General features: G+C 42.2%; 1 protein-coding gene across 1 annotated transcript in view; it reads left to right on the top strand.

Moving 5' to 3' along the window:
* Window positions 1-27,122, top strand: part of BRD4 (bromodomain containing 4) — a 1,872,054-nt gene extending 1,844,932 nt beyond the window's left edge. The window contains exon 11 of the mRNA XM_044084437.1: window positions 27,010-27,122. Coding sequence (XP_043940372.1) covers window positions 27,010-27,122 — 113 coding nt within the window. The remainder of the gene's footprint in view (window positions 1-27,009) is intronic.
* The last annotated feature ends 789 nt before the right edge of the window (window positions 27,123-27,911 follow it).

Raw genomic sequence — 27,911 nt, 5'->3', positions numbered from 1 at the left:
CACAGAATCAAATGAATTGTATAATACATCCATCCTGAGTCATAGATATAACTAACCAATAAAAACACATTTCCAATAAAACAATACAACAGTCCACATTCATTTAAAGAGACCTCTGGCTTTCAAAGCCAATTTAATAGGGGCTCTCATTAATGCCAGGAAATCTGTCTGCCTGCAGGAAGAATACGCTATTGTAATGCAAAAATATTCATGCTGGCCATGTTTTTAAAAAAATGTTGCTAAGGGACAGTGTATGCGCCTCTAGGCTGAATAGTGAGGATACCTTGTATGAAAGGTATATTAATTGCTTTAAGCAGGAATCACTTGATAGAGGTTATAAGAAGGAAGTGGATGATGCAGTTTGTTTTACCAAAGAGAATAGGGGAGGGAGGGGGTAAACCTTATTTTTCTCATAGGATACTTTCAGTGAATGAAAGAAACATTGGTTCCACTACAGTAGACACTTTGTCTTTTTTACACTAGTGATGTGAATGAAATAAAAATTAAGAACAATTGGTCTATTTTACATCTTGACCAAGATATTCGTTCTAATGTGGGTGAACCGCCCAGATTCTTTTTTAAAAATAAGAAATCTCTAAAGAGACACTTGTTATAAAAATTCCACATATGTCAGGAGAGATAGGGTCAATGGACCCTCAATGCGCTGCTGCTCTAGATGCAATTTTTGCACATTTATTAGACCCTTGTGTAGATTTTGTCCATCCTATCACAAGTAAATATTCTTTTAGAGTTATTGCTGATTGTTGCAGCAGGAACTTGGGTTTATTTAGCCAAGTGTAGGGCCTGTGACTGTTTTTATATAGGCAAGACCAATAGATCTTTGCTGGAAAGAATGAGGAAACGTGTATAGTATAAACAGGTCTGATGAACACAATGTCTTAGCAAAACATTATGTTGAATGTGGACAAAAACATACATTTGTATTTAGGGTAGTAGAGATGGTGAATCCTAATATACTACAGGGTGGTGATTTTAGAAACGTCACTGAAGAATGAGAGTTGTCATGGATTATCAATATGCAGGCAGATAGATTTCCTGGCATTAGTGAGGAAGCCTCTATTAAAACCAGCTTTGAAAGCCAGAGGTCTCTTTAAATGAATGGACTATTGTATTGTTTTATTGGAAATGTGTTTATATTGGTTAGTTGTATCTGTGACTCATGATGTGGATGTATTATATAATTCATTTAATTCTGTGATTTGTTGTCTGTAGAAGCACATTTATTGTGTGAAAGCGCTTACCTTGTTACACTGCTATTAAAACCTGAGTTTTTTTGTGATCATAGTCGTGTTTTGGTGCTATTTTATGCTTAGTTATTTTATTTTTTGTTTAATTGGCACCATTTATTCTGGAGGGTCTACTGATTTGCTTCTAATTGTTCATAAGAATAACTGAAGTTTATTGCAGGTTTCCTTTGCTGGAGATTAGAACCCATACTAGAAAAACTAAGAAGGATAATATACTTCTCAGGAAAATGTCAGAGGATTCTGACAGAGAGAGAGGGCTTTGTCTTTGCCTGATTTTCAAACCCAGTACTCTGATTCAGAGGCAAGTTTGTCCTCTTCCACTCCATTAGATGAGTTTTTATTTGCCAAGTTTAGTTCCAGTATGGTTGATGTATTTTTCTGGGAATTGGTGGATGATCTCCCTAAACTGAGGATATGATATGCTGCAAATGTGCACATGCTACACCCATTCTTCCTGTTATGCCAGCCTTGCAGGATGTTAAATGCCTGCAAGTAACCCTCACCCTCAGGCTTCTGTCTCAAAAAAGACAGAACACTTAATACCAACCCTTCCCCACAGACTAGAGCGTGTAAGGCATTAGATTTCATAAGAGAATTACTTTCTCTCAACTTATTCTTTCAGGTGTTTATACCATGTGAGTTTGTTCTGCCACACCTCCTTCAGTAGGTAGGTCCTGTCTGAATCCTACAGTTTTTAACCTGTCTTGGGTGTATACACATGCTTTGGAGAGTGTGAATGATTGTGTGGATGTGTGGTCTCTTGGGGCATTAAGGTAATCTAATGCTGCTACTGTGTTAAGAAGATGCACTTTGGTATTTACTCAAAAGTTTTCTGATTAGATAAAATCTGCGATTTTAAATTCTAGTTTTTAAATAAGGAGGTTTTGCCTGGCCTTCTGCTACTCAGGCTCTCTCAGTTTGAAACTGAAAAGTTAATTCAGGGAGTTGATATATTTCAGTCCCTGCAATATGAATCTTACAAATCTTCTGCCTTTATTTTCTCTTAAACAAAAACAGAAAAAAAAAACTGACAGCCATCTTCTGGCAAACAAGGGAAAAAAGATGGCAGTGTTGGAACAATTTAAAGTCAGTGATGCTTTAAAAAAAAAAAAAAAAAAAAAAGACTGCACACACACACATCCCTACATGTCCAAGTCTTTTCTGTGGAGTAGCTCTTAATCTTTCCCTTTGTCAACGGATTGTTCCAGACTCTTGGTATTAATAATGGTTCAGTAGGGTTACAGTTGACAGTAATTACGCACACATCTTGTCAGGGGATTTCCACCCTACCCTCTGAACATAAGATTTTTTTCCTCAGTTTCTTCAGCATGTGCTTACATAAAAGTCTTACTACCAGAGCATTTACACCAAAGGGAGGAAGGCCTCTGCTCCAGAATGTTTCTTGTTTACAAGAAAAAAAAGCTTTCCTGGTTACCAGTTCTAGATCTCTTCTTTCTCAACTGGTTTGTGAAAATACCACAGTCCAAAATGTTGACCCTTCAGCCGTTCCTCTTTTGAGTCTTATGGTTTATTTAGACCTAAAAGACAACACATTCCCATAGCCACAGGCTTTAAAAAATTTCTCAGATTCTGTGTCTAGGTCACATTATCATTTCTCTTTACTGCCATTTGAGTTAGCTACAGTTTCTAGGATGTTGCAGAATGTCTTCTTCCAGAAATAGCCCATTGCAGACTGCAAAGCATTCACATTTTGTTATTTAGACTTACCTTTTCATGCAAAGTCTTTTTACCAGATGTCAGGAGTCTTTAACATGGATCTTTTTCACCTCTTACCGATCTTGGCTTACAGAAGTTCAGAAATCCTCCTTGACTATTGGCACACAGGCTTGTGCTTTTAGTTTGTTTTTTTAGATGTCTGTTCAAAGGTATTCTTTACACCGATAAAGGTAAATTTCTATCCGGAAACTTTGCCTATCTTCTCTAACCAGTCTGAGACTTCAGCCAGAGAATATCTCAGGATTCTAAGGTTCTTGGATTCTGTGATTCTCTGAAATTCTCATGCCAGGTTATATGTGAGGAAAATTCAGTGGTTAAAAAAATGTGGTCCAACATTCTCATCCCCTGGGGATTTACAGATTCCGGTTTGGGGATTTATCACGAAAGAATTTCATTAGTAGAACCAGTATGATGCTTCTGTTTTTGCTCTGTAAGCTGTTTCTGGGTGGGGGTGGGGGTAAAGGCATTGACTGTGATTCATACTGTAGAACATCTTCATGACCTGTGGTCCCAGGAAACACTGTAGGTGATTATAGACAGTACCACAGTGATGTGGTGCATAAACTGAGAACACCAGCTCCCACCTCTCTGCAGACTGGCCATAATGGCTTGGGAGTTAGCTCTACAGCATTGTATACCACTCCAAGCATCTTGCATACCGTTGGAGCAAAATGTAGTGGCAGACAAGCTGAACATGTCCTGGACAGACACTCAAATGGACATTGAATTGGGGGGGGGGGTCCTCTGAGAATGTATCCAGTTGTGTGGAACAAGTGAAATAGATCTGTTCACCTCCTTTCAGTATAGGTAACTGTGTAAATTCAACACCAGAACTCCTTGCAGGAAGGCGTAGAAAATGGATGCATTTTCATTCCCCTGGTCAGGAGTCTTCCTGTTTGCATTTTACCCTTTCTACTGATCTGGCCATCCTGAAGATTCAGAAGGACTCTCCAAAAGTCTATTGCAGTGACTCCCACCTGGTCCAGGCAGCACTGGTTCTCCTTTCGTATGGAAATGGCCAGGGGCAAGTGCTACAAGTTTCCGCACTGTCTTACCTTTAAAGACGTAACATGTTTATCAGCTTTTGATACTTGTTCTCCCTGGGAAGAATGCACCATTTGTGTCTTTAATATGGAGCAAACTTCCAGTCCCACAGTCAGTCCTTTTTTCAGCTGCAGTAAGAAAAAGTTAAGCAGACAGCCTTTGCCACTACAACAAGATGGCAGTTTGCCTCTGCGCAGGTGTGAGTCTACTGTGATCGTTAGTTTGTTCCTTAGACCACTCATCTTTTACCCCAGATCCCTCTGGTGTAGCACCTATAGCTACTATAGATCAAGGGTTAGCCATATCCTCTGTGAGTGTTGGGGGTCCCCAGAGAGACGGTCTTTTTGTTCCAGGGAGATGAAACAAGGAAGACATCCCTGTTTGGTCAAAATTTTGTGCCTATCCCTGAGGAAGCTGCTGCTATTAATTGCACTGGTGGCCCCATTTTTCCTGTCAAAAAGAAACAAAACTAAACATGTATCTACTCCTGTTTTATATTTCCATACCCCAGGAGTAGTTCATCGGATCTGGCTCGGGGTTTAATTCAGGCTGTCAGTCCTTTTTTTTAAGGTGGTCTCTGGCAGAAGAAAGAGAGGTGCCTCTTTTCCTGAAGAGATTTGAGGTCCTTAATCTGGTAGGAAAGATGACAGGACAGCTACAAGGTTTTCTCATCAGTCTCTTCTGATTCAGACGAGCTCTGTTTCTGATTCTCTCTTTGGGATTTATCTTTGAAACTATTTCCAGAATGTGCTAATGTTTTCAGTGGGGAGAACACTGAGGTTTCTCATTTCCTCAGAAAATAACCATGCACTGTTATAGAAGGAATTTTCAGAATCCTCACTCATCTCAGTTCTTTTAGCTCTGGAGGATACGTCACTGCCTGCAATTTTCCTAAAAATCCGCCTGCTGCCCCTGAAAAGGCAGATGAATGTATAAAGTTCATCAGTCTGTTAAGTTTTTATAGACACTTCCCAAACCTGACTCAGCAGCTATAGCTTTAGTTAATCCTACTGCTTCTAAACATTTGGTTAATTCCAATCCCACTCTTTCTGACAAGGATGGGAACACTGAGGATAGGGAAAATGTATGCATGTGAAACTTTGAGTTTCAGAATTTGAATTGTCAGCTCCGTATATAAGTTTATTGTGACTAACTGTGAAAGTGTGAAGAATGTTTTGGCTACGGTCTCTTCTTGTGAGGTGATCTGCTTTAAATCATTTTAGTTTTGTCCACTATAAAAGTCGCAACTCCATATTTGTAGTGTGTATGACTCACTAGATACTTTTTCCAGGGTTACTGCCGCTGGTACTGTTTTGATGAGGATTGCCTGTCTGCATTCTCAGAACCTCCCAGATGTGAACAATTTCTTCTCTGGATAGAGGTTTAGTTTTTGGTCCTTCAGCTGCAGAAGTTTTCAGAAGGTGTGATTAAAGGAGTAAGTTGATACAGGGATTCTAATAATTTTTGGGGCTCATTTTCCAAATTTTCCAAAGGATTTTCTAATCCCTTATCCAGTTTTCTCAAAAACAAAATAGTCTCAGCAAAATGTAGATGAATAGATGTTTTAAGAAGAAATGGCAAAGGGAGTCCAAAAATGATTCAGGGACCCCTCAAACCAAACACAATCCAACAAGTCAGAATGACTGTTGAAGGTAATCTTGTCCAACCCCCCCCCCCCAATCCCTACACTGTTAATCTATTTTCCCTTCCAGAAGATTTGAATCTTTTCTGTTCAGCAACAGATAGTTTCAGACAAATGGGTTCTGAAAATCTCTATAAAAGTTACAGATGGCAATGAGAGGAAATCCCTCCTTTACATGGATCAGTTCCTCAACCACCAGACCTGACCAGTCTTATTTCCCCCGTCCTTCAACACATGCTGTCCCGGGGAGTGATGGAATCAGTTCCTCTTTCCCAAGTTGGCAAAGGTTTTTATTCAAGGATGTTTTTAGTGCCAAAGAAAGAAAATGTTTGGATACCAGTTCTGGTTCTTTCTTTTTTTCCTAAACTTATTTGTGATCGTGTCCGAGTTCAAAGTGATGTCGATTCACAACCGGTTAGCTTTTCATCCCCATTCAAATTTCTTGGTAACACTAGTTTTAAAAGATGCTTATCCTTTGCCTTTTCATCCAAATTTCTGGTGTTTCTTAAGGTTTTCTAGCTCTGGATATCACATTATCAGTTCTCTGTCTTAACCTTTGGACTATCCACTGAACCAAGAATGTTTACAGTCTAGCTCCAGTTGTAGCGCATTGCAGGCTACAGGTTATCCACTTTTGTTTTCCATATTTAACTACTTGCTCATCTTTGCAGAGTCTTTTTCAAAATGTCCAGAATCTTTCTTTTTTATGAAAGAACTCTTAAGCTCAGATTTCAAGTGAACATTCAAAACTCTTTCAACTTCACACAGGATTTATGTTCCTATGGTGTCTCCTAGACACCTCTGTTCAAAGAGCTTTACTCCTACAGGAAAATATAGATCTCAATCTCTACATCAGTTTTTCAGGTTATTACGAGGGAATACTTCAAGGTTTTGGGTCTCGTAAAATCTGTGATTCTCATAATAACCCTGACAAGACTCCACATGAAAGATACAATAGTATCTGAAGTCTCTCTGGTCCCAGCCATCATACCTTGTCTTTTCAAATCCCAGTGCTGGGGTTTGTCAGAAGAGAAATCACTTGTTGGAAATATCTATTACTGTGCAGCGAAAAATATGCTGTGTTTACTTTGTTATATTGCATGGATCTCTATGGACAAGTCCTAATTACTGTGTTCATTTGCTTTTTCAAATTTCTGACTTTTTGGGTTTTATTGATCATCTGCAGTCTTTTTTTCATTGATCTTAATATGGCTATCTATCGCTATTAATTCAAGCAACTCTTCTCCTAGCTCATTTACTTCTAAACCGAGAGCACATTTTGTGTTTTACATTTCTGTGGACATTCTATAGAAAGTTCTGTAATGTCTTCCTTTGGCACATTCTCTTCAATTTCATCCTGTGCCATCCATTGTTCTGTCATATGGAACTCACTGGCCTATCACTCCTCAACATTGACTGCGTCAGAGTTTCCACAGTTTCCTGTTCCTTCCCTTGCTGTCCAGCTTCATGTGAAAGTTTATACTGGTTTCCTGTGGAAGGCTCCAAAATATCTTCTTATGGTACCTGACCAATTGTTTTCCGTTCCACTGGTTTCCGCTTAATTAGGATGTCCATTGCTTCATCCTGTTGTGGTGCTTTCTGAATTAAATTTTCTGCATTGAATCCTTCACTTCGCAGATGCTCCATAACCTTAGATGTTCTTCATGTTTCACTGATGCAGTCATCACATTTGGGTTATCTCTGCCAGGGTAGCCCTTGGTCGGCCCGAATACCAGAGGCTTAGTATTTCTGAGTTGGTTTCTGTTGCTTCATTAATCTCCTTTTCCTCTTTGTCTTCTTCTTTTCTGTATTGTAAAGTTTTCCATGCCCGAATTCCTTTGTATATCTTTGGTGCTGCTCTTTTTGTATTGATTAGTTTTTCTTTCTCCTTTGCATAGATATTACACCATATTAAATATTTTTCTTTCCCATGTCCATATTTCTTCAGATGTCTCCTGATCTTCCTGTTACTCCTTACTTTGGGGACTCATTCCATCATACTGTGTAACCTGTGTTAGACCTTCTGCACCAAATCCTTCACTTCGCAGACATTCCAGACATTTCATAACTTCAGCTTCTATTTTTTTTTTTTTTTTTTTTTTTTGAAATTCTACTTTACTAATCTTCTTTTCTACATTATCTCTCTGATATTTTTTTATTTTGAAATTTTTCCATATCTGGATGCCTTTGCCTGTATTTTTCTTCAAATATCTTTGGGGCTGCCTTCTTTATATTGATTAATTTGGCTTTAGCCTTTGCATAAATATTGCACCATATCAAATCTCTTTCTTTCCCATGTCCACATTTTTTCTTTATATTTTTCAAAAATCTCTAGATTTTGTTGTTTGTATTTTCACACCATCTCAGATGCTTCTTTTTCCAAACAGATCAAAGTTTATTGGTCTATATACTGTTTTTCTCAAATCTGTTGTATTAATGAACACAAATTTTTATTTGAGGCTTCTGACAGTTTTTCCTGTGGAAGTATTTTTCTTTCCTCTAATTTCTCTCTCAATCTTTGTATGTCTTGTGTCTGGAAATTCTGAGCTTTTTGCATAATAGTATAACAGTACACAATTTCTTTCCTGTCCTCAGTACTCCACTCTATCGTCTTTATGGCTGCTCTTTGGCCTGTCAGTTTTTGTGGACTGCTACTTCCTTCTGCAATGGGGGGGGGTGTCTTCCCCCTGGACCTGGTCTGGCCCCATCGTAGTAATGTTTCCGTATTTTGAGGATTCTGTACTATTATTTTTTTCCAGTCCTGGCACCAGTACGACTACTAGGATTGGGCACTTTTTTTATCCTGGGTCTTGTGCACCCAGCTGTCTTCTTTTAATTTTTGACTTCTGTCCGTGATATGTGCTATGTAAATACAGTCGATATACCAGTGTCGCCTTGGTGAGATTTTGTGAAAAATAGGGTCCACTTCATGAAGGTACTCGCCAAGACTTAAGGATAAATTGTTTCTTCTGTCTACATTCGGACCTAGAAGTCACTGGACCGGGGGGGGGGCTGCAAAGGCACCTCACCTGAGTCATAGGTCATCTTGGGGATTAGAGCCAGAGCTTTCTCAAAAATGTTAGGGTCCTTTTCTACCTATGACAGGGAAAGTAGATCATTAGATTGGGAAAAGCGGTTATACCTCTGCCACCCTGTCAATTAATGCTTTGAATTGCCATTTTCATATGCTAAAGTAACTTGAATCTCTCCTGAACAAAATTCCAGCTAAGGTAGACTCTCAAGATAGAACATTGTAAAAGGAAATTCAGGAGACAGTTTGAGAAACTTTACAATTCTCTAGACCATACCTAAAGTGTGGCAATGATGCCGTCAATAACATCTTGCAGAGCAGCTGCCACAGGTTCTGTCTTCTGCAGACATGCATGTCTCAGGACCCAACCCCTGTAGTTTCAGGTTAAGGCCAAACTACTCGATGCTCCACTAGACAAGGAAGTCCCTTTTGGATGTCTAGCTCAACAAGATTTCAAGAAGCTGTGTAAAAAATAAATAAATAAAAACTGTAAAGGAATTTTATCTGACTCTGACACCAAGCTACAATAGGAATTACCCTTCAAAACCCTGGTCTTTTTCCCCAGACAAGACCAGGGGTGACCTCCTTGTGGTATGGGATCCAGACAGTCCAGGAGATAGCAATCAGAACAGTCACAGAAAACAGGGAGCTCCAAAGAACTCACCTATGACTATGTTCAGTGCCAGCCTCCCATACCCCTACACACCTTCCCTTCCAAACCTTTGACTGGATGGTTATTCTTCGTAATGCAGTGAAAAAACATCACCAGTGACGAATGGGTCCTACATCCAGTTCAGAGAAATTTCACCCTTCTGGGCATTCCAAAATTACAGGAAAGCCTCTTACCACCTATCCTCTGAGAACTACTTACAAAGGATTCATTCAGCCTGTCCCTCCAGGTCAAGAGGGAAAAAGACTACTTCTCCCGGATCTTTCCACTTCCAACAAAGGAGGGGACCTGGACTCTGAACTTGCACCCCTCCAAACTAAACAACTTATTCAACATCCCAAAATTCAGAATACTTATGTTGCAAAAACTACTGCCCATGATCTTCCAAGATGCATTCATGGTCACTCTAGGCCTAAAAGCCGCTTACCTCCATATCCCCATAGCAGGCAGTTACAGAAAAATGTCTACAATTTGTAGCAACAAGCTCTCACTTCCAATTCTGTGTTTTACCATTGGGCCTGTCTACTGTTCCAGAGTTTTCACAAAATGCTTAGCTCCTCTGATAGCACATTGCAGAACTCTGAGTTCATATTTATCCCTACTTAAACAACTATATAATTGAGGGGAAAATCCACAGCAGAGACCCTTGATGCTTTGCCGATCTCCATAGACTGCTTTCAGCAGGTAAGATTCACCTTAAATCTTCAAAAAACACAATCTCTTCCTCAAACAAGGATCCTGTTTCTTTGAACTCGTATAGATTCGTCCATCGGAAAGCCTTTCTTCCCATGGGCAAGATAGCTCTCCTGATAGGCTACCTGACCAACCTGCTTCCAAAGCAGCACATCGCAGCAAGGAAATTCCTGATGATTTTGGGGTACATGGCATCCTGCATTCTCATGATCTCACTTGCAAAGTTATACATGGGAAAACTTCAGTGGTTCCTAAAAAGTGTGTGGTAACAGCATTCTGAACCCTGGAAATCCTATCCATGCCTGAAGAAGGAGCTGCTGTGCTGGAAGAACACTGTACTGCAGAACCCAAGAGCAAATTTCTCTTAACCAGAAGCAGACAAGGCCATCGCCACAGATAGTTCAGACATAGCTGGGGGGGGGGGTAGTTAGGTTCCCTGAAAGTGCAGGATATTTGGACACCTAAGCAGATACAATTGCATATAAAGCAGATGGAGCTACTGGTAATCTACCTAGCTGTAAAAGCTTTTCAGCAGAACTTAAGCCTGGGGACTCTGCAGATTTGGGTAGACCTCACCATAGTGAGTTGGTACATAAATAAGCAAGGGGGTGCGCTGTCCTACCCTTTGTGCCACCTTTAGAGGAATATTTGGATGCTGGCTCAAAAGAATAAGCCTGACCCTCATAACTTCATACATTCTGGGACAGAAAAATGTGTTTATTTATCAACATTTTTATTGGAAAAGTCTGAGTGGGTGAAGGTGTCCTTTTTCCTGTAGAGACCAGTTCCAAGGCATCCTGTATAACTCAGTCATGCCTCTCAACTGTCCAGATTTTTGCCTCTTTTTTTTTTTTTTTTTTGGGTCTGTTCCTTGTAAAATTAGTCGTCCCCCCCCTGGATTTTTGTGGCAAATCAGTGAGGACTGACTTTACTAAACAGTGACAGGCATTTTGAGATGTTCTTCATTCCACATTGCTGCAGTCCTAACCATTGGGGTAGTCCGCTGTCCAGTCGGCCCGAATACCAAAGTATATGGCTGACGTCGGTCAAGGCGCATTAGACTGATGTCAGGACGTCAGGGTACTAATGCGCATGACCGACGTCATATCCTCAGTCTTTTTTGCCGCATGGTCCGATGCAGAAGCAGTTTTGCGAGTGCAGGTTGGCGTTCTGAAATTTTCTGAAGTCGGAGTTTCAGACCGAATCAAAGTTGGCTAAGTACCCCGTTGGGGAACATTTTGGTTTTTTCTTGCCTCAGTATTTAACCGGATGTCAGAAAAAGTGAATAACTGTATTTCTTGTGGGAAACAGATACCTCATAGGGATTACCATACTTTGTGTATACCTTGTTTAGGGCCTGAGCACGACGTTGTTGGATGCCGCTCTTGTGCTAGATTTAACAAACGCACTATTAAGAGAAGGTTGGACTGTGCCAGGTTAGTGTTTGGGAAGCGTTGTAATTATAAAATGCCGTCGGATGCTCCGACGCCCGCTTCGTCCAAAAAGCGCAAGGACAAAGCAGCAAAGCCTAGGGTTGAAGAACCGGCAGTCCCGGACGTCGGTTCTTTAGAAGGCTCAGTGGAGCCAGAGGTTTTGCCAGGAGTTTTGGTGGAGTCTCAGGCTGAGACTGTACTGTTACAGGATGTGCCCTCTCAGGAGATAGGCCAGGCTGAGGGGGCTTCTCAGGTAGCTGTTCTTCCCTCTCTTCCTAAGGTAGTTAGAGCCTCTCCTTCTGTTTCCAAGACTTCTTTGAGAGGTAGGCCAAGTTTAGCTTCTGTGGGGGCTTCTCCTAGCACTTCAGGTTCTGTGCCTAAGAAACATATGCTTAAAATGGCAGAGGATTTGATTACTATGATTAGAGGTTCTATGCCCCCTCCTGATAAGAGGCCTAGGGTGGAGCCTGAGTTTGAGAGTTTTGAACAGTGTTCAGAGGCTTCTGAGTCTTCGGCTGAAGACTTGCAGGAGTTCCCTCATTATTCTGATTCTGATGTGGATGATTCCACTCCTTCAGCTTCTCCTCCTGAGGATTTTTCATTTTCAGAGACTCTGCATTCCATGCGGGAGCATTTTAAATGGGAAGGCCAAGATTTCTCTGATTCCAGGAAGAGGCTTAGGGAATTCTTGTTTTTACCTCAGCATAGGCCCTTAGCTATACCTCCGGTGTTGAATGTGGTGGCTATAGGGTGCCCGAAGCTCATAAGTATCTTTTTAAGAGTCCTAGGGCAGACCCAGAAATTGTTTCTCAGGGGCCTAAAGGTGTTAAGGCCTCTGTTGTTAAAAATCCTGTTCCCTCTGATAAGGAGGCTAGGGCTTTGGATAGATGGGGAAAGAAAGTGTATACTTCTAACACTTTAGCCATGAGGGCGTTGAATTGTCAGTTTCACATGTTAAAATATCAAAATTATCTCCTTTCACAATTGAAATCTAAGGTAGATGCTCTGGCGGAAGGTATTGAGTGTAAAGAGTTGCTGGATTTAGTTCATGTGTCTGAACAAGTGGGTAAGCATTCTTTGCAATGTGGTTTTGATGCTGTGCAGGCCTCCTCGAGGGTGGCTGCCACTGGTTCTGTTCTTCGCAGGCACGCTTGGTTGAGGGATCAGAATTTAGCTGAGCATGTTAAGACAAGGATTTTGGATGCTCCTTTACAGTCTGATGTGTTGTTTGGTTCCCCTGTGGAAGCAGTTTTGAAGAAAATGGAGGACAAGGCTAAATCTATGCAGACTGTTAAAGATTTTTTGCAGGTGCAGCCTCCAAAGTTTAGCAGAAATTGGCCTACTAAGGGATGGACATATCCTGCTTATGATTCCCAGTCTAGGGGTAGGTTTAAACGTGGTAGGGGCAGAGCTCAAGGTTCTTTTAGGCCTAGAACAGGAGTTCTCCTGCTCAGACTTCTGGTGAGGGCAGGGGTCAGTCCTTTCGTAAACAGACCCAATGACCTGCCTTTTCAGCTGCCAGTACATTCTCGTTTGGCAGCTCCTTTGGGAGGAAGACTGTCTCTTTTCAAAGAAAATTGGGATTTAATTACTCAAGACAGATGGGTTTTGGATATCATTCACCACGGTTACAGGTTTTATTTCCATACCTTCCCCCCTTTCAAAGGCATGCCAGACGTTCCTCCTCCACAAAGGAAAGAGGCTCACAAGCAAATTTCTCTGTTACTCCAAATAGGGGCCATTCAGCCAGTCCCTGTACCAGAAAGGGGCCTAGGATTTTATTCTCGCCTGTTCCTAGTACCAAAGAAGGGGAACACGTGGAGACCAATTTTGGATTTATCTATCCTCAACACTTATCTGGACATTCCCAAGTTCAAAATGTTGACGTTACAACAGCTTTTACCTCTGCTGGGCAAAGATCACTGGATGGTAACTTTAGATCTCAAGGAAGCTTACCTTCATGTGCCTATAAGACTAAGTTGCAGAAAGTATCTGCGTTTTCGAGCTGGACATTCTCATTATCAGTTCTCTGCATTGCCCTTTGGCTTATCTACTGCGCCCAGAGTATTCACAAAGGTTCTGGCTCCAGTGATAGCTTACTTCAGGCTAAAAGGAATTCAAATCTATCCTTATTTGGACGACTGCCTGATTCTGGCTCAAGAAAAGGAAGACCTTCTACAGCATTTGGAATACGTCATAGCAGTGCTAAGATGCCTAGGGTATTCTGTGAACGAAATAAAGTCCAGTCTAGTACCCTCTCAAGACATGTGCTTTCTGGGTGTGAGACTGAATACAGCAGCCCAGATGGCCTTTTAACCCCGGACAAACAAAAGAATCTTTCCAGTTACTTCCATCAACTATCTCTTCAGTCCGGGCTGACTGCAAGGACAGTCCTTCAAGCCTTAGGGTTCATGGCATCTTGTATTCTGGTGCTTCCCAATGCCAAACTGCATATGAGGAAGCTGCAATGGTATCTCAAAATGTATGGACACAGCACTGCCAGGATTTGGACACTGTCATTCAAATAATACCTTGCATTCAAAAAGAATTTTTGTGGTGGGCTCAGGAATGTCACCTAAACAAGGGACTCTCTGTGACCCGGCCAGAGGCGAGTCAGATTTTAACGACAGATGCCTCGGACAATGCTTGGGGAGCTCATCTAAATGGAAAGTGGATACAAGACAAGTGGCCTGCCAGACTACAGCATCTACATATCAACATGAAGGAGATGTTAGCAGTCCAGTTTGCATTAATGGCTTTCAAGGAGTTACTTCTTCCAGGGCAGGTGTTGATTCTAACAGACAACACAACTGTCATGTGGTACATCAACAAACAAGGGGGAACACATTCTTATCCTCTATGCAGGCAAGCAATGATTTTATGGGAAACTGCGCTCAGCTTGCAACTAACTCTTCAGGCAAGGTTTCTGCCGGGGGCACAGAACTCCTTAGCAGATGTGTTAAGCAGACAAATCATGGATCCCCACGAGTGGAAACTGGATCTTCATGTATTTCAGAAATTGACAGTGTCATGGGGAACTCCAGACATAGATCTGTTCACTTCTCCACTAAACCACCAGCTGCCAAAGTTTTGCACAAAGGGGTTTCATCACACAGCTTGGAAAGTGGATGCTCTTTCTTTCAGTTGGAAAAATCTTCATGTGTATGCCTTTCCACCTCTGCCTCTTCTTCCAAAGGTGCTCCTAAAGGTCAGACAAGACAAGCCAAGGATGATTTTAATAGCTCCAGATTGGCCTCGGCAACACTGGTACCCACTATTAAGGAGTCTGGTAAGGAAGCCTCCATGGCCTTTACCTTTGATTCCACATCTGTTATCTCAGAAGGACGGTCACCTGCTCAATGTCAAGCTTCACTCTCTTCATCTAACAGCCTGGCATATTCTATTTTAAAACACAACAGGTCTCAACTTCCTCAACAAGTTTTAAATGTGATTATGGAAGCCAGAAGACCTAGTACAAGGAAAGTGTACAGAAAAATGGAAGAGATTTTTATTTTGGAGTGCAGCAAAGAATTTGGAGATTTCTGAGCCTAATTTGAGTGTGGCTCTTCAATATCTTACTGAGTTATTGGACAAAGGTTTGTCCTTCTCTTCCATTAAGATTCATGCTGCAGCAATTTCAGCTCACTATGATTGTGACCCACCATTGTTTTCGCATCCTTTGTTCAAGCAGTTTCTTAGAGGGGCAAAGAATATAAGACCCCCAATAGAGCTCCTATTCCTGCTTGGGATCTCAATTTTGTGTTGGAAAAACTTACTCTACAACCTTTTGAGCCTCGGCTACTGCTGAATTGAAATACTTGTCATGGAAGACTGCTTTTTTGTTGGCTATTACTTCTGCAAGAAGGGTTTCTGAGTTGCAGGCCCTTATGGCAGTAGAGCCCTTTTTGATTTTTCATAAGGATAGGGTATCATTACGCACTAATCCTTCCTTTATGCCTAAGGTGGTTTCTAGTGTGGCTTTAAACCAAACTATTCATTTGCCTACTTTCTATGCAGATCCCCAAAATAAGGGGGAAAAGATTTTGCACACTTTAGATGTACATAGGCAGTTGCGTTATTATTTAAACAGGACTAAGGATTTCAGGCAGTCTCAGCAGTTGTTTGTTTCTTTTGCTTTGAGTTCTCAAGGCAAGCCTGTGTCTAAGCAAACTATTTCTAAGTGGATTGGGTTTTGCATTTCATTTTGTTATTCCCATCATGGCAAGGAGATTCCAGCTGGGATTAGGCCTCATTCCACTAGGGCTACTGCCACTTCAACAGCATTTCTAAGGGGGGTGGCAACTAAGGATATTTTAGAGGCAGCTACTTGGAGTTCAGTGCATACTTTCTCTAAGCATTACCACCTTCCTCTCTACTCTAAATCTAGGGCTGGTTTTGCCACAGCTATTTTACAAGGCATGTTGGCAGCTCCTGCTTCCTTATGATTTGCCAGCCTCCCTTAACTCTGCTTTGGGATTCTACCCAATGGTTAGGACTGCAGCAATGTGGAATGAAGAACATAGTACAGTTTTGTACCTACCATAAATGTAGATGTTCGAGGATCCACATTGCTGCAGTCCAATTTACCTCCCTCCTTCCCTCTGTGTTTAGGGGTGGTGGTGTGGGTTAGGATATACTCTTGTACTTTTGTATATATTGTATATATGTTTGGTGCAGGGTTTTTTGTTTTTTTGGTTTGGGCTTTGTCTTTTTAGGGTCTTCTGACATCTGGGGCAAGAAAAGACTGAGGATATGACGTCGGTCATGCGCATTAGTACCCTGACGTCCTGACATCAGTCTAATGCGCCTTGACCGACGTCAGCCATATACTTTGGTATTCGGGCCGACTGGACAGCGGACTACCCCAATGGTTAGGACTGCAGCAATGTGGATCCTCGAACATCTACATTTATGGTAGGTACAAAACTGTACTTTTCAGATGTCAAGTCTTTCATAAAATGTATGGTAAAACAAGACATTTTATTGTAGCAACTAAGTTTATAAGAGCAATATTTAAAATTTGTCCCTATTTTGGGGGCTTTGTTCCCCATTTATTTTTGGCTTTGTCCAGATTTTTTGTGCTAAGAGGTTGAGAGCTATGAATGCAATCAATATTTACAATAACAAATTTTATAATGCAGCTTCCATGAATACTTAGTGTAATAGTATAATACGATTTGTATTTAGTATGCACAGACATCACATTTTCGAGCCTTGTACTGAAACTTTGAAGAGTGGTGTATAAGATAGGAGTAATTTAAGAAATACAACAGAGTGAGGTATTAGAAGAGATAAGCAAGTCTGGGTGTTAACAGAGAAGTAGTGATGGAATAGTAATTTGGTTGTGCTAATTAAAAGTAGGTATGGTAGCTCAAGAAGTACAGGAAAATGAGGCATTACTAGGGAATAATCAGATTAAGTGATCTAGTGCTTTAAACGGAGGTATCAGAAAGGTGATGGAGTGTTAAGAAAGCTATGATCTCAGATGAGAAAAAGAGAGCAAACAAGGAGACAATACCCTAGCAGATGGACCTTAACTCTAAAGTGGGAGCATCCCCTCAAAAGCCCTGTTCACCTCTCACCAGTACGAAGTACTGCAGAAGATGTTCTTCATCTCACATTGCTGCAGTCCTTACATATGGGTAGTCTGCTGTCCTCGGTCGGCCCGAATATCAAAGTATTAGGCTGACGTCGGTCAAGGCGCTTAAGTCTGACATCAGGACGTCAGGGTACAAATGCGCATGACCGACGTCATATCCTCAGTCTTTTTTGCCGCATGGTCCGATGCAGAAGCAGCGTTGCAAGTGCCGTTCGGCGTTCTGAAATTTTTCGAATTCGGAGTTTCAGACCGAGTCAAAGTTGGCTAAGTACCCCGTTGGGGAATATTTTAGTTTTTTCTTGCCTCAGTGGTTTACCGGATGTCAGAAAAAGTGAATAACTGTATGTCTTGTGGGAAGCAGATACTGCATAGGGATTATCATTCTTTGTGTATTCCTTGTTTGGGGCCTGAGCACGACGTTGTTGGGTGTCGCTTTTGTGCTAGGTTCAATAAGCGCACTATTAAGCGAAGGTTAGATTGTGCTAGGTTGGTCTTCGGAAGCGGTGCAATTATAATATGCCGACGGATTCTCCGGCCCGCTTCTTCGAAGAAGCGCAAAGACAAAGCAGCTAAACCCAGGCAAGAAGAGTCGTCCGCATCGGACGCCGGTTCTTTAGAGGCGTCAGTGGAACCGGTGGTTCCGACGGAGGCTTCTCTGGAGTCCCAGGGGGAGACTTTGATATTGCAGGATGTGGCCTCTCAGGAGGCAGGCCAGGCTGAAGGGGCTTCTCAGGTTACTGTACTCCCTCCCTTCCTAGGGTGGTTAGGCCCTCTCCTTCTGTTTCCAAGGCTTCTCCCAGAGGCAGGCCAGGTTTAGCTTCTGTTGGTGTCACTCCTAGTTCAGCAGGGTCTGTGCCCAAGAAGCACATGCTTAAAATGGCAGAAGATTTAATTACTTTGATTAGAGGTTCTTTGCCCCTCCTGATAAGAGGCCTAGGGTGGAGCCAGAGTTGGGGAGTTTTGAGCAGGCTTGGATGTTTCAGAGTCTTCGGCTGAAGACTTGCAGGAGTACTCTCCTTATTCTGATTCTGATGCAGATGATTCACTCCTTCTGCTTCTCCTCCAGAGGATTTTTCTTTTCAGAGACTCTTCATTCCATGAGGGAACATTTTAAGTGGGAAGGTCAGGACTTCTCTGATTCCAGGAAAAGGCTTAGGGAATTTTTGCTTTTGCCCCAGCATAGGACCTTGGCTATACCCCCTGTTCTGGATGTTGTGGAAGATGTGTTTGCAGAGGCTTCACTTAATCCTGATTCTTTGCCTCCTGCTCCTGTTAAACCGGATAGGTATTACAGGGTGCCTGAGGCTCATAAATATCTTTATAAGAGTCCTAGGGCGGACCCAGAAACTGTTAGTCAGGGACCTAAGGGTGTCAAGGCCTCTGTTGTAAAAAATCCGGTTCCTCCAGATAAAGAGGCCAGAGCTTTGGATAGATGGGGAAAGAAAGTCTATACTTCTTCCACCTTAGCTATGAGGGCTTTGAATTGCCAGTTTCACATGTTGAAATATCAAAACTATCTTCTTTCTCAATTGAAGTCTAAGGTAGATGCTCTGGCGGAAGGCATTGAGTGTAAAGAATTGCAAGATTTGGTGCATGTCTCTGAACAAGTGGGTAAGCATTCTTTACAATGTGGTTTTGATGCTGTACAGGCCTCGTCTAGGGTGGCTGCCACTGGTTCAGTTCTTCGCAGGCACGCCTGGCTGAGGGATCAGAATTTATCTGACCATGTTAAGACAAGGATTTTGGATGCTTCTTTACAGTCTGATGTGTTGTTTGGTTCACCTGTGGAGTCAGTCTTGAAGAAAATGGAAGACAAGGCTAAGTCTATGCAGGCTGTTAAAGATTTTTGCAAGTTCAGCCTCCAGTTTAGTAGGAATTGGCCTGCTAAGGGGTGGACGTATCCTTCTTATGATTCTCAGTCTAGGGGTAGATCTAGACGTGGTAGGGGTAGAGCTCAGAGTTCCTTCAGACCTAGAACAGGGAGTTCACCTGCACAATCTTCGGGTGAGGGCAGGGGCCAGTCCTTTCGTAAACAGGCCCAATGACCTACCTTTTCAGCTGCCAGATCCTTCTTGTCTGGCAGCACCTTTGGGAGGAAGGTTGGCACTCTTCAAGGAAAATTGGAGTTTGATTACCCAAGACAGATGGGTATTGGATATCATACACCAAGGTTACAAGTTTTATTTCCATACCTTGCCTCCTTTCAAAGGCATGCCAGACGTTCCTCCTCAGCAAAGACTAGAGGCTCACAAACAAATTTCTCTGCTACTTCAAATAGGGGCCATACAACCGGTCCCTCTGCCAGAAGTGGGCCTAGAATTTTATTCTCGCCTGTTCCTAGTACCAAAGAAGGGGAACACGTGGAGACCAATTTTGGATTTATCTATCCTCAACACATATCTGGACATTCCCAAGTTCAAAATGTTGACATTACAACAGCTTTTACCTCTGCTGGGCAAAGATCACTGGATGGTGACTCTGGATCTCAAGGAGGCTTACCTTCATGTTCCTATCAGGCTCAGTTGCAGGAAGTATCTGCGTTTTGGCTGGGACTTCTCATTATCAGTTCTCTGCATTGCCCTTTGGCTTATCTACTGCCCAGAGTGTTCACGAAGGTTCTGGCTCCAGTGATAGCTTTCTTCAGGCTAAGAGGAATACAGATCTATCCTTATTTGGACGATTGCCTGATTCTGGCCCAAGAAAAGGACGAACTTCTTCATCATTTACAGTATGTGATAGCAGTGCTAAGATGCCTGGGGTATTCTGTGAACGAAATAAAGTCCAGTCTAGTACCCTCTCAGGACATGTGCTTTCTGGGTGTGAGACTGAATACAGCATCCCAGATGGCCTTTTTGACCCCGGACAAACAAAAGAATCTTTCGCTTTACTTCCATCAATTGTCTCATCAGTCCAGGCTGACTGCAAGGACAGTCCTTCAAGCCTTGGGGTTCATGGCATCTTGTATTCTGGTGCTTCCCAATGCCAAACTGCATATGAGGAAGCTACAATGGTATCTCAAAATGTATGGACACAGCACTGCCAAGATATGGACACTGTCATTCAGATAATACCTTGCATTCAAAAGGAATTTTTGTGGTGGGCTCAGGAATGTCACCTAAACAAGGGACTCTCTGTGACCCGGCCAGAGGCGAGTCAGATTCTAACGACAGATGCCTCAGACAAAGCTTGGGGAGCTCGTCTAAATGGAAAGTGGGTACAAGACACGTGGCCTGCCAGACTTCAACATCTACATATCAACTTGAAGGAGATGTTAGCAGTCCAATTTGCATTAATAGCTTTCAAGGATTTACTTCTTCCAGGGCAGGTGTTGGTTCTAACAGACAACACAACTGTCATGTGGTGCATCAACAAGCAAGGGGGAACGCATTCTTATCCTCTATGCAGACAAGCAATGATTTTGTGGGAGACTGCTCTCAGTTTACAGCTAAATCTTCAGGCAAGGTTTCTGCCGGGAGCACAGAACTCCTTAGCAGATGTGTTGAGCAGACAAATTATGGATCCCCACGAGTGGAAATTGGATCCTCATGTATTTCAGAAATTGACAGTGTTATGGGGAACTCCAGACATAGATCTGTTCGCTTCTCCACTAAACTACCAGCTGCCAAAGTTTTGCACAAAAGGTTTCATCCCACAGCTTGGAAAGTGGATGCTCTCTCATTCAATTGGAGCAATCTTCATGTGTATGCCTTTCCACCTCTGCCTCTCCTCCCAAAGGTACTCCTGAAGGTCAGACAGGACAAGCCAAAGATGATTTTAATAGCTCCAGATTGGCCTCGACAGCACTGGTACCCATTACTGAGAAGTCTGATACGGGAGCCTCCATGGCCTTTGCCTTCGATTCCTCACCTGCTGTCTCAGGAGAACAGTCATTTACTCAATGTCAAATTTCACTCTCTACATCTAACAGCCTGGCATATTCTGTTTTAAACCCTGGAGGGTCTCAGCTTCCACAGCAAGTTTTGAATGTTATTTTGGAGGCCAGAAGGCCTAGTACAAGGAAAGTGTACGCAGATAAATGGAGGAGATTTTTATTTTGGAGTACAGCAAAGGAATTTGATGTTTCTAAGCCTAATTTAAGTGTGGCTCTTCAATATCTTACTGAGTTACTGGACAAAGGTTTGTCCTTCTCCTCTATTAAGGTTCATGCTGCAGCAATTTCTGCTCACTATGACTGTGACCCACCATTGTTTTCTCATCCTTTGTTTAAGCAATTCCTTAGAGGGGCAAAGAATATAAGACCCCCACGTAGAGCTCCTACTCCTGCTTGGGATCTCAATTTTGTGTTGGAGAAACTCACTCTACAACCTTTTGAGCCTGCAGATACTGCCGAGTTGAAATATTTATCATGGAAGACTGCTTTTTTGTTGGCCATTACCTCTGCGAGAAGGGTTTCTGAATTACAGGCCCTTATGGCGGTTGAGCCTTTCTTAATTTTCCATAAGGATAGGGTATCTTTAGCACTAATCCTTCCTTTATGCCTAAAGTGGTTTCTAGTGTGGCTTTAAACCAAACTATTCATTTGCCTACTTTTTATGCAAAACCCCAAAATAAAGGGGAAAAGATTTTGCACACTTTGGATATACACAGGCAGTTGCGATATTATTTGAGCAGAACTAAAGGGTTCAGGCAGTCTCAGCAGTTATTTGTTTCATTTGCTTTGGGTTCTCAGGGCAAGCCTGTTTCAAAACAAACTATTTCTAAGTGGATTGGGTTTTGTATTGCTTTCTGTTATTCCCATCATGGTAAGGAGATTCCAGCTGGGATTAGGCCTCATTCCACTAGGGCTACTGCCACTTCTACAGCTTTTTTAAGGGGGGTGGCAACTAAAGATATTTTGGAGGCAGCTACTTGGAGTTCAGTGCATACTTTCTCTAAGCATTACCACCTTCCACTTTACTCTAAATCTAGGGCTGGTTTTGCCACTGCAATTTTACAGGGCATTTTGGCAGCTCCTAATGCTTTATAGTTTTGCCATCCTCCCTTACCTCTGCTTTGGGATTCTACCCATATGTAAGGACTGCAGCAATGTGAGATGAAGAACATAGTACAGTTTTGTACCTACCATAAATGTAGATGTTCGAAGATCCACATTGCTGCAGTCCAATTTACCCTCCCTCCTTCCCCTCTGTAGTTAGAGGCGGTTGTGTGGTTTGGGTTGTGAATATTGTGGATAATTGTATATATTGTACATATGATTAGTGCAAGGGTGGTTGGTTGTTTTTTGCTGTCTTTTGGTTTTGGCCTTTCTTTTTAGGGTCTTCTGACATCTGGGGCAAGAAAAGACTGAGGATATGACGTCGGTCATGCGCATTTGTACCCTGACGTCCTGATGTCAGTCTTAAGCGCCTTGACCGACGTCAGCCTAATACTTTGATATTCGGGCCGACCGAGGACAGCGGACTACCCATATGTAAGGACTGCAGCAATGTGGATCTTCGAACATCTACATTTATGGTAGGTACAAAAGTGTACTTTTTGCTCCAGAACTCAACAGAAAGGGACTTGGAAAATAGATGCCTTCTCTTTCACATAGACATTCTGGTTCTTGTATGCATTCCTGCCCTTGCCTCTGATCCCCAGGGTGGGTACTAATAAAAGTCAGGGTAGACGGACCCAGCATGATCCTAGTTGACCCCCTCCTGGCCAATGCAGTACTTGTCATTGTTTCTCTTGACCCTCACAAAGGAGGATTCTGCACCCAACCACAGGAAGTAGATCTCAGCCAAGTCAAAGGATCCGTTTTCCATCCTCACCTAGCTACATTCAGGTTAACAGCCTGGAGGGATTGGGTTTTGACTCCAAAGAATGCCCCCTATCCCAAGAATGTGCTTTCCATTCTAAAGGAAGCAAAGAAACCCAAAGGCAGCAAATTATACCTGGCAAAATGGAAAAGATTTTCCACCTGATCTCGCAGCAAGAGTGCCAACCCTTCTCAGGCAGGCATCAACTTGGTTTTGCAATAACTGTCAGGCCTGTTTAGACAGGGATTTTCTTATTCCAGCATTAAAGTACCTGCTTCTTTCATTGGTTTGCCTGCACAGTACTCCATCTGTCTTCTTGCACTATACCAGGCAAAGCTTTTCCTGAAAGGAGCTATTCACTTGAGACCACCAAGAAGGGATCCAATTCCTGCCTGGGATCTGAATTATATGTTAGAGAAACTAACCATTTGCCCCCCTTTGAACTTACTGCCACTGACTTTCTAAAGATAACCAGTTGGAAGGCTACTTTTCTTATAGCTGTCACATCAGCAGTTTGGGTTCCAGAGCTTACAAGCCATCATGTGTAAAGAACCTTTCACCTTCTTTCACAGGGATGAGGTAACTCTTGGGCATAAAGGATGGGTTTGTTCTAAGGTGAGATCAGAACATACTCCAAACTGGGCTGTCCACTTACCAGTCATCTTCCAATATCCAGAACAAGGCAGAGCAACTCCTTCATTTCCCTGGATGTGCATAGGCAGATCAGTTATTGTCTAGACAAGCCCAAAATCCTAATAGAGCAGAACACTTATTGAGGGGGCTTTGCAGTGTGTAAACAAGGCAGACCTGTGTCCAAAACAAACCATTTCAAAATGGATAGCAAACTGCACTGTTACTCTTACTATGGACAAGATCTACCTGGGCTTATTAAAGCCCACTTCTGCAGGCATGGGACAACTACCACTGCTTTCCTCAAGGGAGTCCCTATCCAAGCCATTCTAGGGGCAGCCACTTGGAACTTAGTGCATGCCTTTACAAAACGCTAACCTAGGCAATGTCTCAAGGGCTAGAGCAGGTTTCATCACTGCTATTCTTCATAACCTCATTTCCTAGGGTCCTGCAGATGACCTGCCTCCCACCTTTTAGGTTTGGGAGTCCTCAAGAGTCAGTACTGCAACATTGACTATGAAGAACATGGTACAGTTGTGTCCCACTTAATATAGTTGTAGAAGTTCGAGTAGATCAGTGTTGCAATACATACTCCAGCCCTCCAACCCCTTTACTACTGGCAGCTTTTCTTCCTCTTCCTGGGTGGGTACAAGAGGTAGAGAAGTTCTCTGCAGATAGTCCACTTATCTCCATCATCCCCTCTCTGCCTCATGTTTTTCCTCCTTTTCAGTTAGAGTGGGACAACTGGGGAAGCCGTGCTGTCCTCGTGCATCAGATTGATTGTTCACTACTTAGAAAGTCCTGAAAATAGCTCAGGCAGAATCTCTTCCGTATACCCTGATGTCTGTCAGCTATGGCTGATGTAAGACTCTAGAAATTGGGCTGATCGCAGACATTTGCATTGCAAGAAGATCCAAGAATCTGTACTGTAACACTGATCTGCCCGAACATCTACAGTTCTGGTAAGCGGGAAGCAACTGTACTTTTTTCCTTTTGGAAATGGCCAGGGGCAATTACAAGCTTTCTCGCCGAATGAACTTCAGCTGACTACCTGGATAATAGGGTTTTAATTACCTTCAGTACCTGTTTACTGAGAACATGCAGCAGGTACTAACTGAGCAAGAAAACCTGCTTCTGGAAAGTTGTATATTACATGGAAAGGATTTTCTTGGTGGTGCCAACAGCATAACAAGCATCCATGCAGGGTAGTTATAGGTTCATAGATGTTTAATACTCTAACAACCACAAGGGCCTTTTTAAGCCTAGCCATGCATCCCAAATCTGTGACAAGTTTTGTTACCCTTGATAAGTGTAAGCAGAGGCTTGGGAGGTGAAACATTTACAAACAGGGGCCTGGGCGATGAGCCATTTATAAGCTGCCTGTGTCCATTAGAGACTTAGATGCCAAAACAGGAATGAATTTCCTGTTCCCCATCCAGTTGTCCAAGTTGCACTTGAATTGGATTAGGGAAGAACTCTGCTTCACATGGATAGGGAGCTTGTTCCAGAGAAGGAGTAGTTTCTTGGATACATACCAGTCTCTCTCTAGCAGGTCATATTTATATCACAGGCAAAGTTTAAATCTTTAGAATGAGTAATTCTGGTGCTATTTGTTTTGTGGATATGCAGGAAGTCCATTAAAATGGAGTCTGACAGTGCTTTGTAAGCAGACATAGATCTTCCCTCTCAACAGTCTGTAGGAGACAGAATACAGGAATAGGGCCTTGAGGCAGTCTATACAGGACATGTTACTTATGCCCTGTATTCTTTTAGTGAGTATCCTCTGTGGACATTCCAATTGTTGGATATGCCTGGTTACGTACGTACCAAATAGGGCATTGTACTCAATGATAGGTCGATGAATGCTGAATACAGTGAATCAGTGACAACTTTGGTTCTAGATGTCGTACCTTTATTTATAAGTTGAATAGCATAGAATGATTTCCTCACTACTTGTAGTCATGTCATGGTCAAAGACAAGATTGCTGTCTTTGTGTGTCCCCAAGTCCCTGAATACTGGGTCAACTCTTGGGAGTTATGTTGTCACTATGATAGTTACCAGGGGTGGATAACTTCCCGAAGGATACTGTTATGATTTCTTGGCATTTAGTTTTAGTCCATGGCTCTGGCATCAGTTTGTCTGTCAGCCCTTCCTGGAGAACATTTATCAGTGGGCGATTCAGTGAGAGCTCCTAATTTGCAATTATCTGTAAATTTAGTCAACCAGAGGCCTTTGACATTGAGCTTGACTTAAGAGAAGTAAATGCCAAACAGGAGCTGTTCCAGGACTGATCCCTGAGGGACTCCACTTCTGACTGGCCTCTTTGTAGAGGTGGACTCCCTAATTCTAACTTCCTTGGCCCTGTCTGTGAGCCAGGTAGCTATCCACTGGATTACATAATGGTTTATACCTAACCTCTTAAGTTTGTCAACAATGGTTGAGGTATTGTCAGATGCCTTGGCCAGGTCAAGGTAGGCATTGTGAACTATTTTGCCCTCTTCCATTTTTTTTGTGACCTTCTCAAAGAAGTCTACCAGGTTGAGTAGGCATGACCTACCCTAGATGAAACCAAAATGGGCCGGGTCCAGTGTCTGGAGCTTTCCTATGTCATCATTGCTCATTTCCAAGGCTTTGCATACAAGACTAGTGAGACTTATGGGTATGTAGTTTCCAAGGTGCGTAGATGGCCCACTTTTGTGCAGAGGGATGACTGTTGCTGTCCTTCATTCATGAGGCAAGAAGCCTGTTTGGAGCCTAGAGTTAACTAGCAATTCCAGACAGCCTGATAGATCACGTTTCATGCTATTTAAAAAGTATCCAGGAATGTTGTCTGGTTTTACAATATTTGTGTGAGTTGCTGTACTATGGCCTTTCTTACTCCTCTGTCATGGTTTATTTATTAGTCATTTTGCTATGTCTACCCTTGGATCCTCGCCTTTCAGTGCATTCTCATGTCAAAATATTTTTAAAATGTGTTTTGCATACAAGGCCACCAAGAAAGCTGGTGGCACCTCCTTGTGATCTTAATTTTGTGTTAGAGAAGTTAACGTTCCAGTTGAACCAAATAACCTGACTGACTTGAGGTTCATAAGATGGAAAACAGTTTTACTAATTGCTCTGACCTCTATCGAAGTGTATCCTAGTTGGCCAGTCTTATAGTGATCCAATCCTATCTCATTTTCAACAGGGACAGGGTTTCTTTTAGAACTAATTCCACTTTTATGCCTAAAGTGGAAGCTGATCGATTCTGATACTCATTATTACAAATTCAGTACAACAGTTAGTGTACATTGTGTTAGAATCTCTGTGTAGTCTGCCTTTGATGTACTTTGTAGATGCAGTGCACTTGAAACAGACCACAAAACAATTGCTGCTTGCACTCAGCTGAACATAAAAGACACTAATCAGTTAAAATGTATGTTCATTTTAGTAAAGTTATAGTTTAGAACATTTGTTCATTTTGCTGTGCTGATTTTTCTACTTCTCCTTCTTGGTGTAGCTGAGAAAGTAGACGTTGTGGCAGGGTCCACTAAAATAAAAGCATCATCATCTGAATCAGAAAGCAGCAGTGAGTCAAGTTCTACAGAGAGTGAAGATTCTGAAACAGGTTAGCTGTTTTCTTTTATTGTTATAAATAGAAACATCCTGTGCTAATGAATACATTTTGTACATGGGCTGTTATGCAATTCTAGAGTTTGCCTAACTTCCTTCTAAATTTTCATATTAGACTTCTTTTCAGTCAAACTTTGTTTTTTAACTCTTGTCCCAACTCATCAAAAGATTATGAATCATTTTAGTGTGTGGGACATAGAAGGAGGAAGTCCAGACTACAACCCAGATAACCAGAATTTAACTAGCAGCTTAGGCACTGTAAGGTCTGAGTAGGGGAGGGTGGGAGTGGAGGGGTGAGGAGTAATGTATGTCCTATTCTCATGTTGCAGTATTCTTAACCTTCGGGAGTTGCTGCCTGCAGCACCGGACATCCAGCCAGTATACTAAAGTCTTGAAAGCAGGGGTATGTATGAAGTGGCATGCAAGAGCCATAAACTGATAACAGCTGTATCTCTGTCATCTGCACATACCCAATTCAGAACTTTTCTGCCACAGTGTGTTTCAGATGTCCAGTCACCAGCTCCAGTGATATGGCATTTGTTTGACTTCGGCCATCTGTTTTTGATGATCATTCCTGGCTGTCCGCATTCAGATAAGTACCCTTGTGAGTTTTTTCTTGTTTCTTTACCTTTTTCAGATGTGTGTCATCTAGGAAGGGAAAATGTGCTTGTAGAAGACAAATTCCACATAAGGACATGCACGATCAGTGTTTAGTTTGTTTAGGGGCAGGTCACGACTGCAAGTCTTGTGATAATTGCCAATCTTTTGTCCCCAAAACCATTACAAGCC

This window comes from Protopterus annectens, chromosome 9.part0 (assembly GCF_019279795.1).
Source record: "Protopterus annectens isolate FY-2018-M chromosome 9.part0, PAN1.0, whole genome shotgun sequence".
Classification (NCBI taxonomy): Eukaryota; Metazoa; Chordata; order Ceratodontiformes; family Protopteridae; genus Protopterus; species Protopterus annectens.
This window is presented reverse-complemented; position numbering and strand designations above follow the sequence as displayed.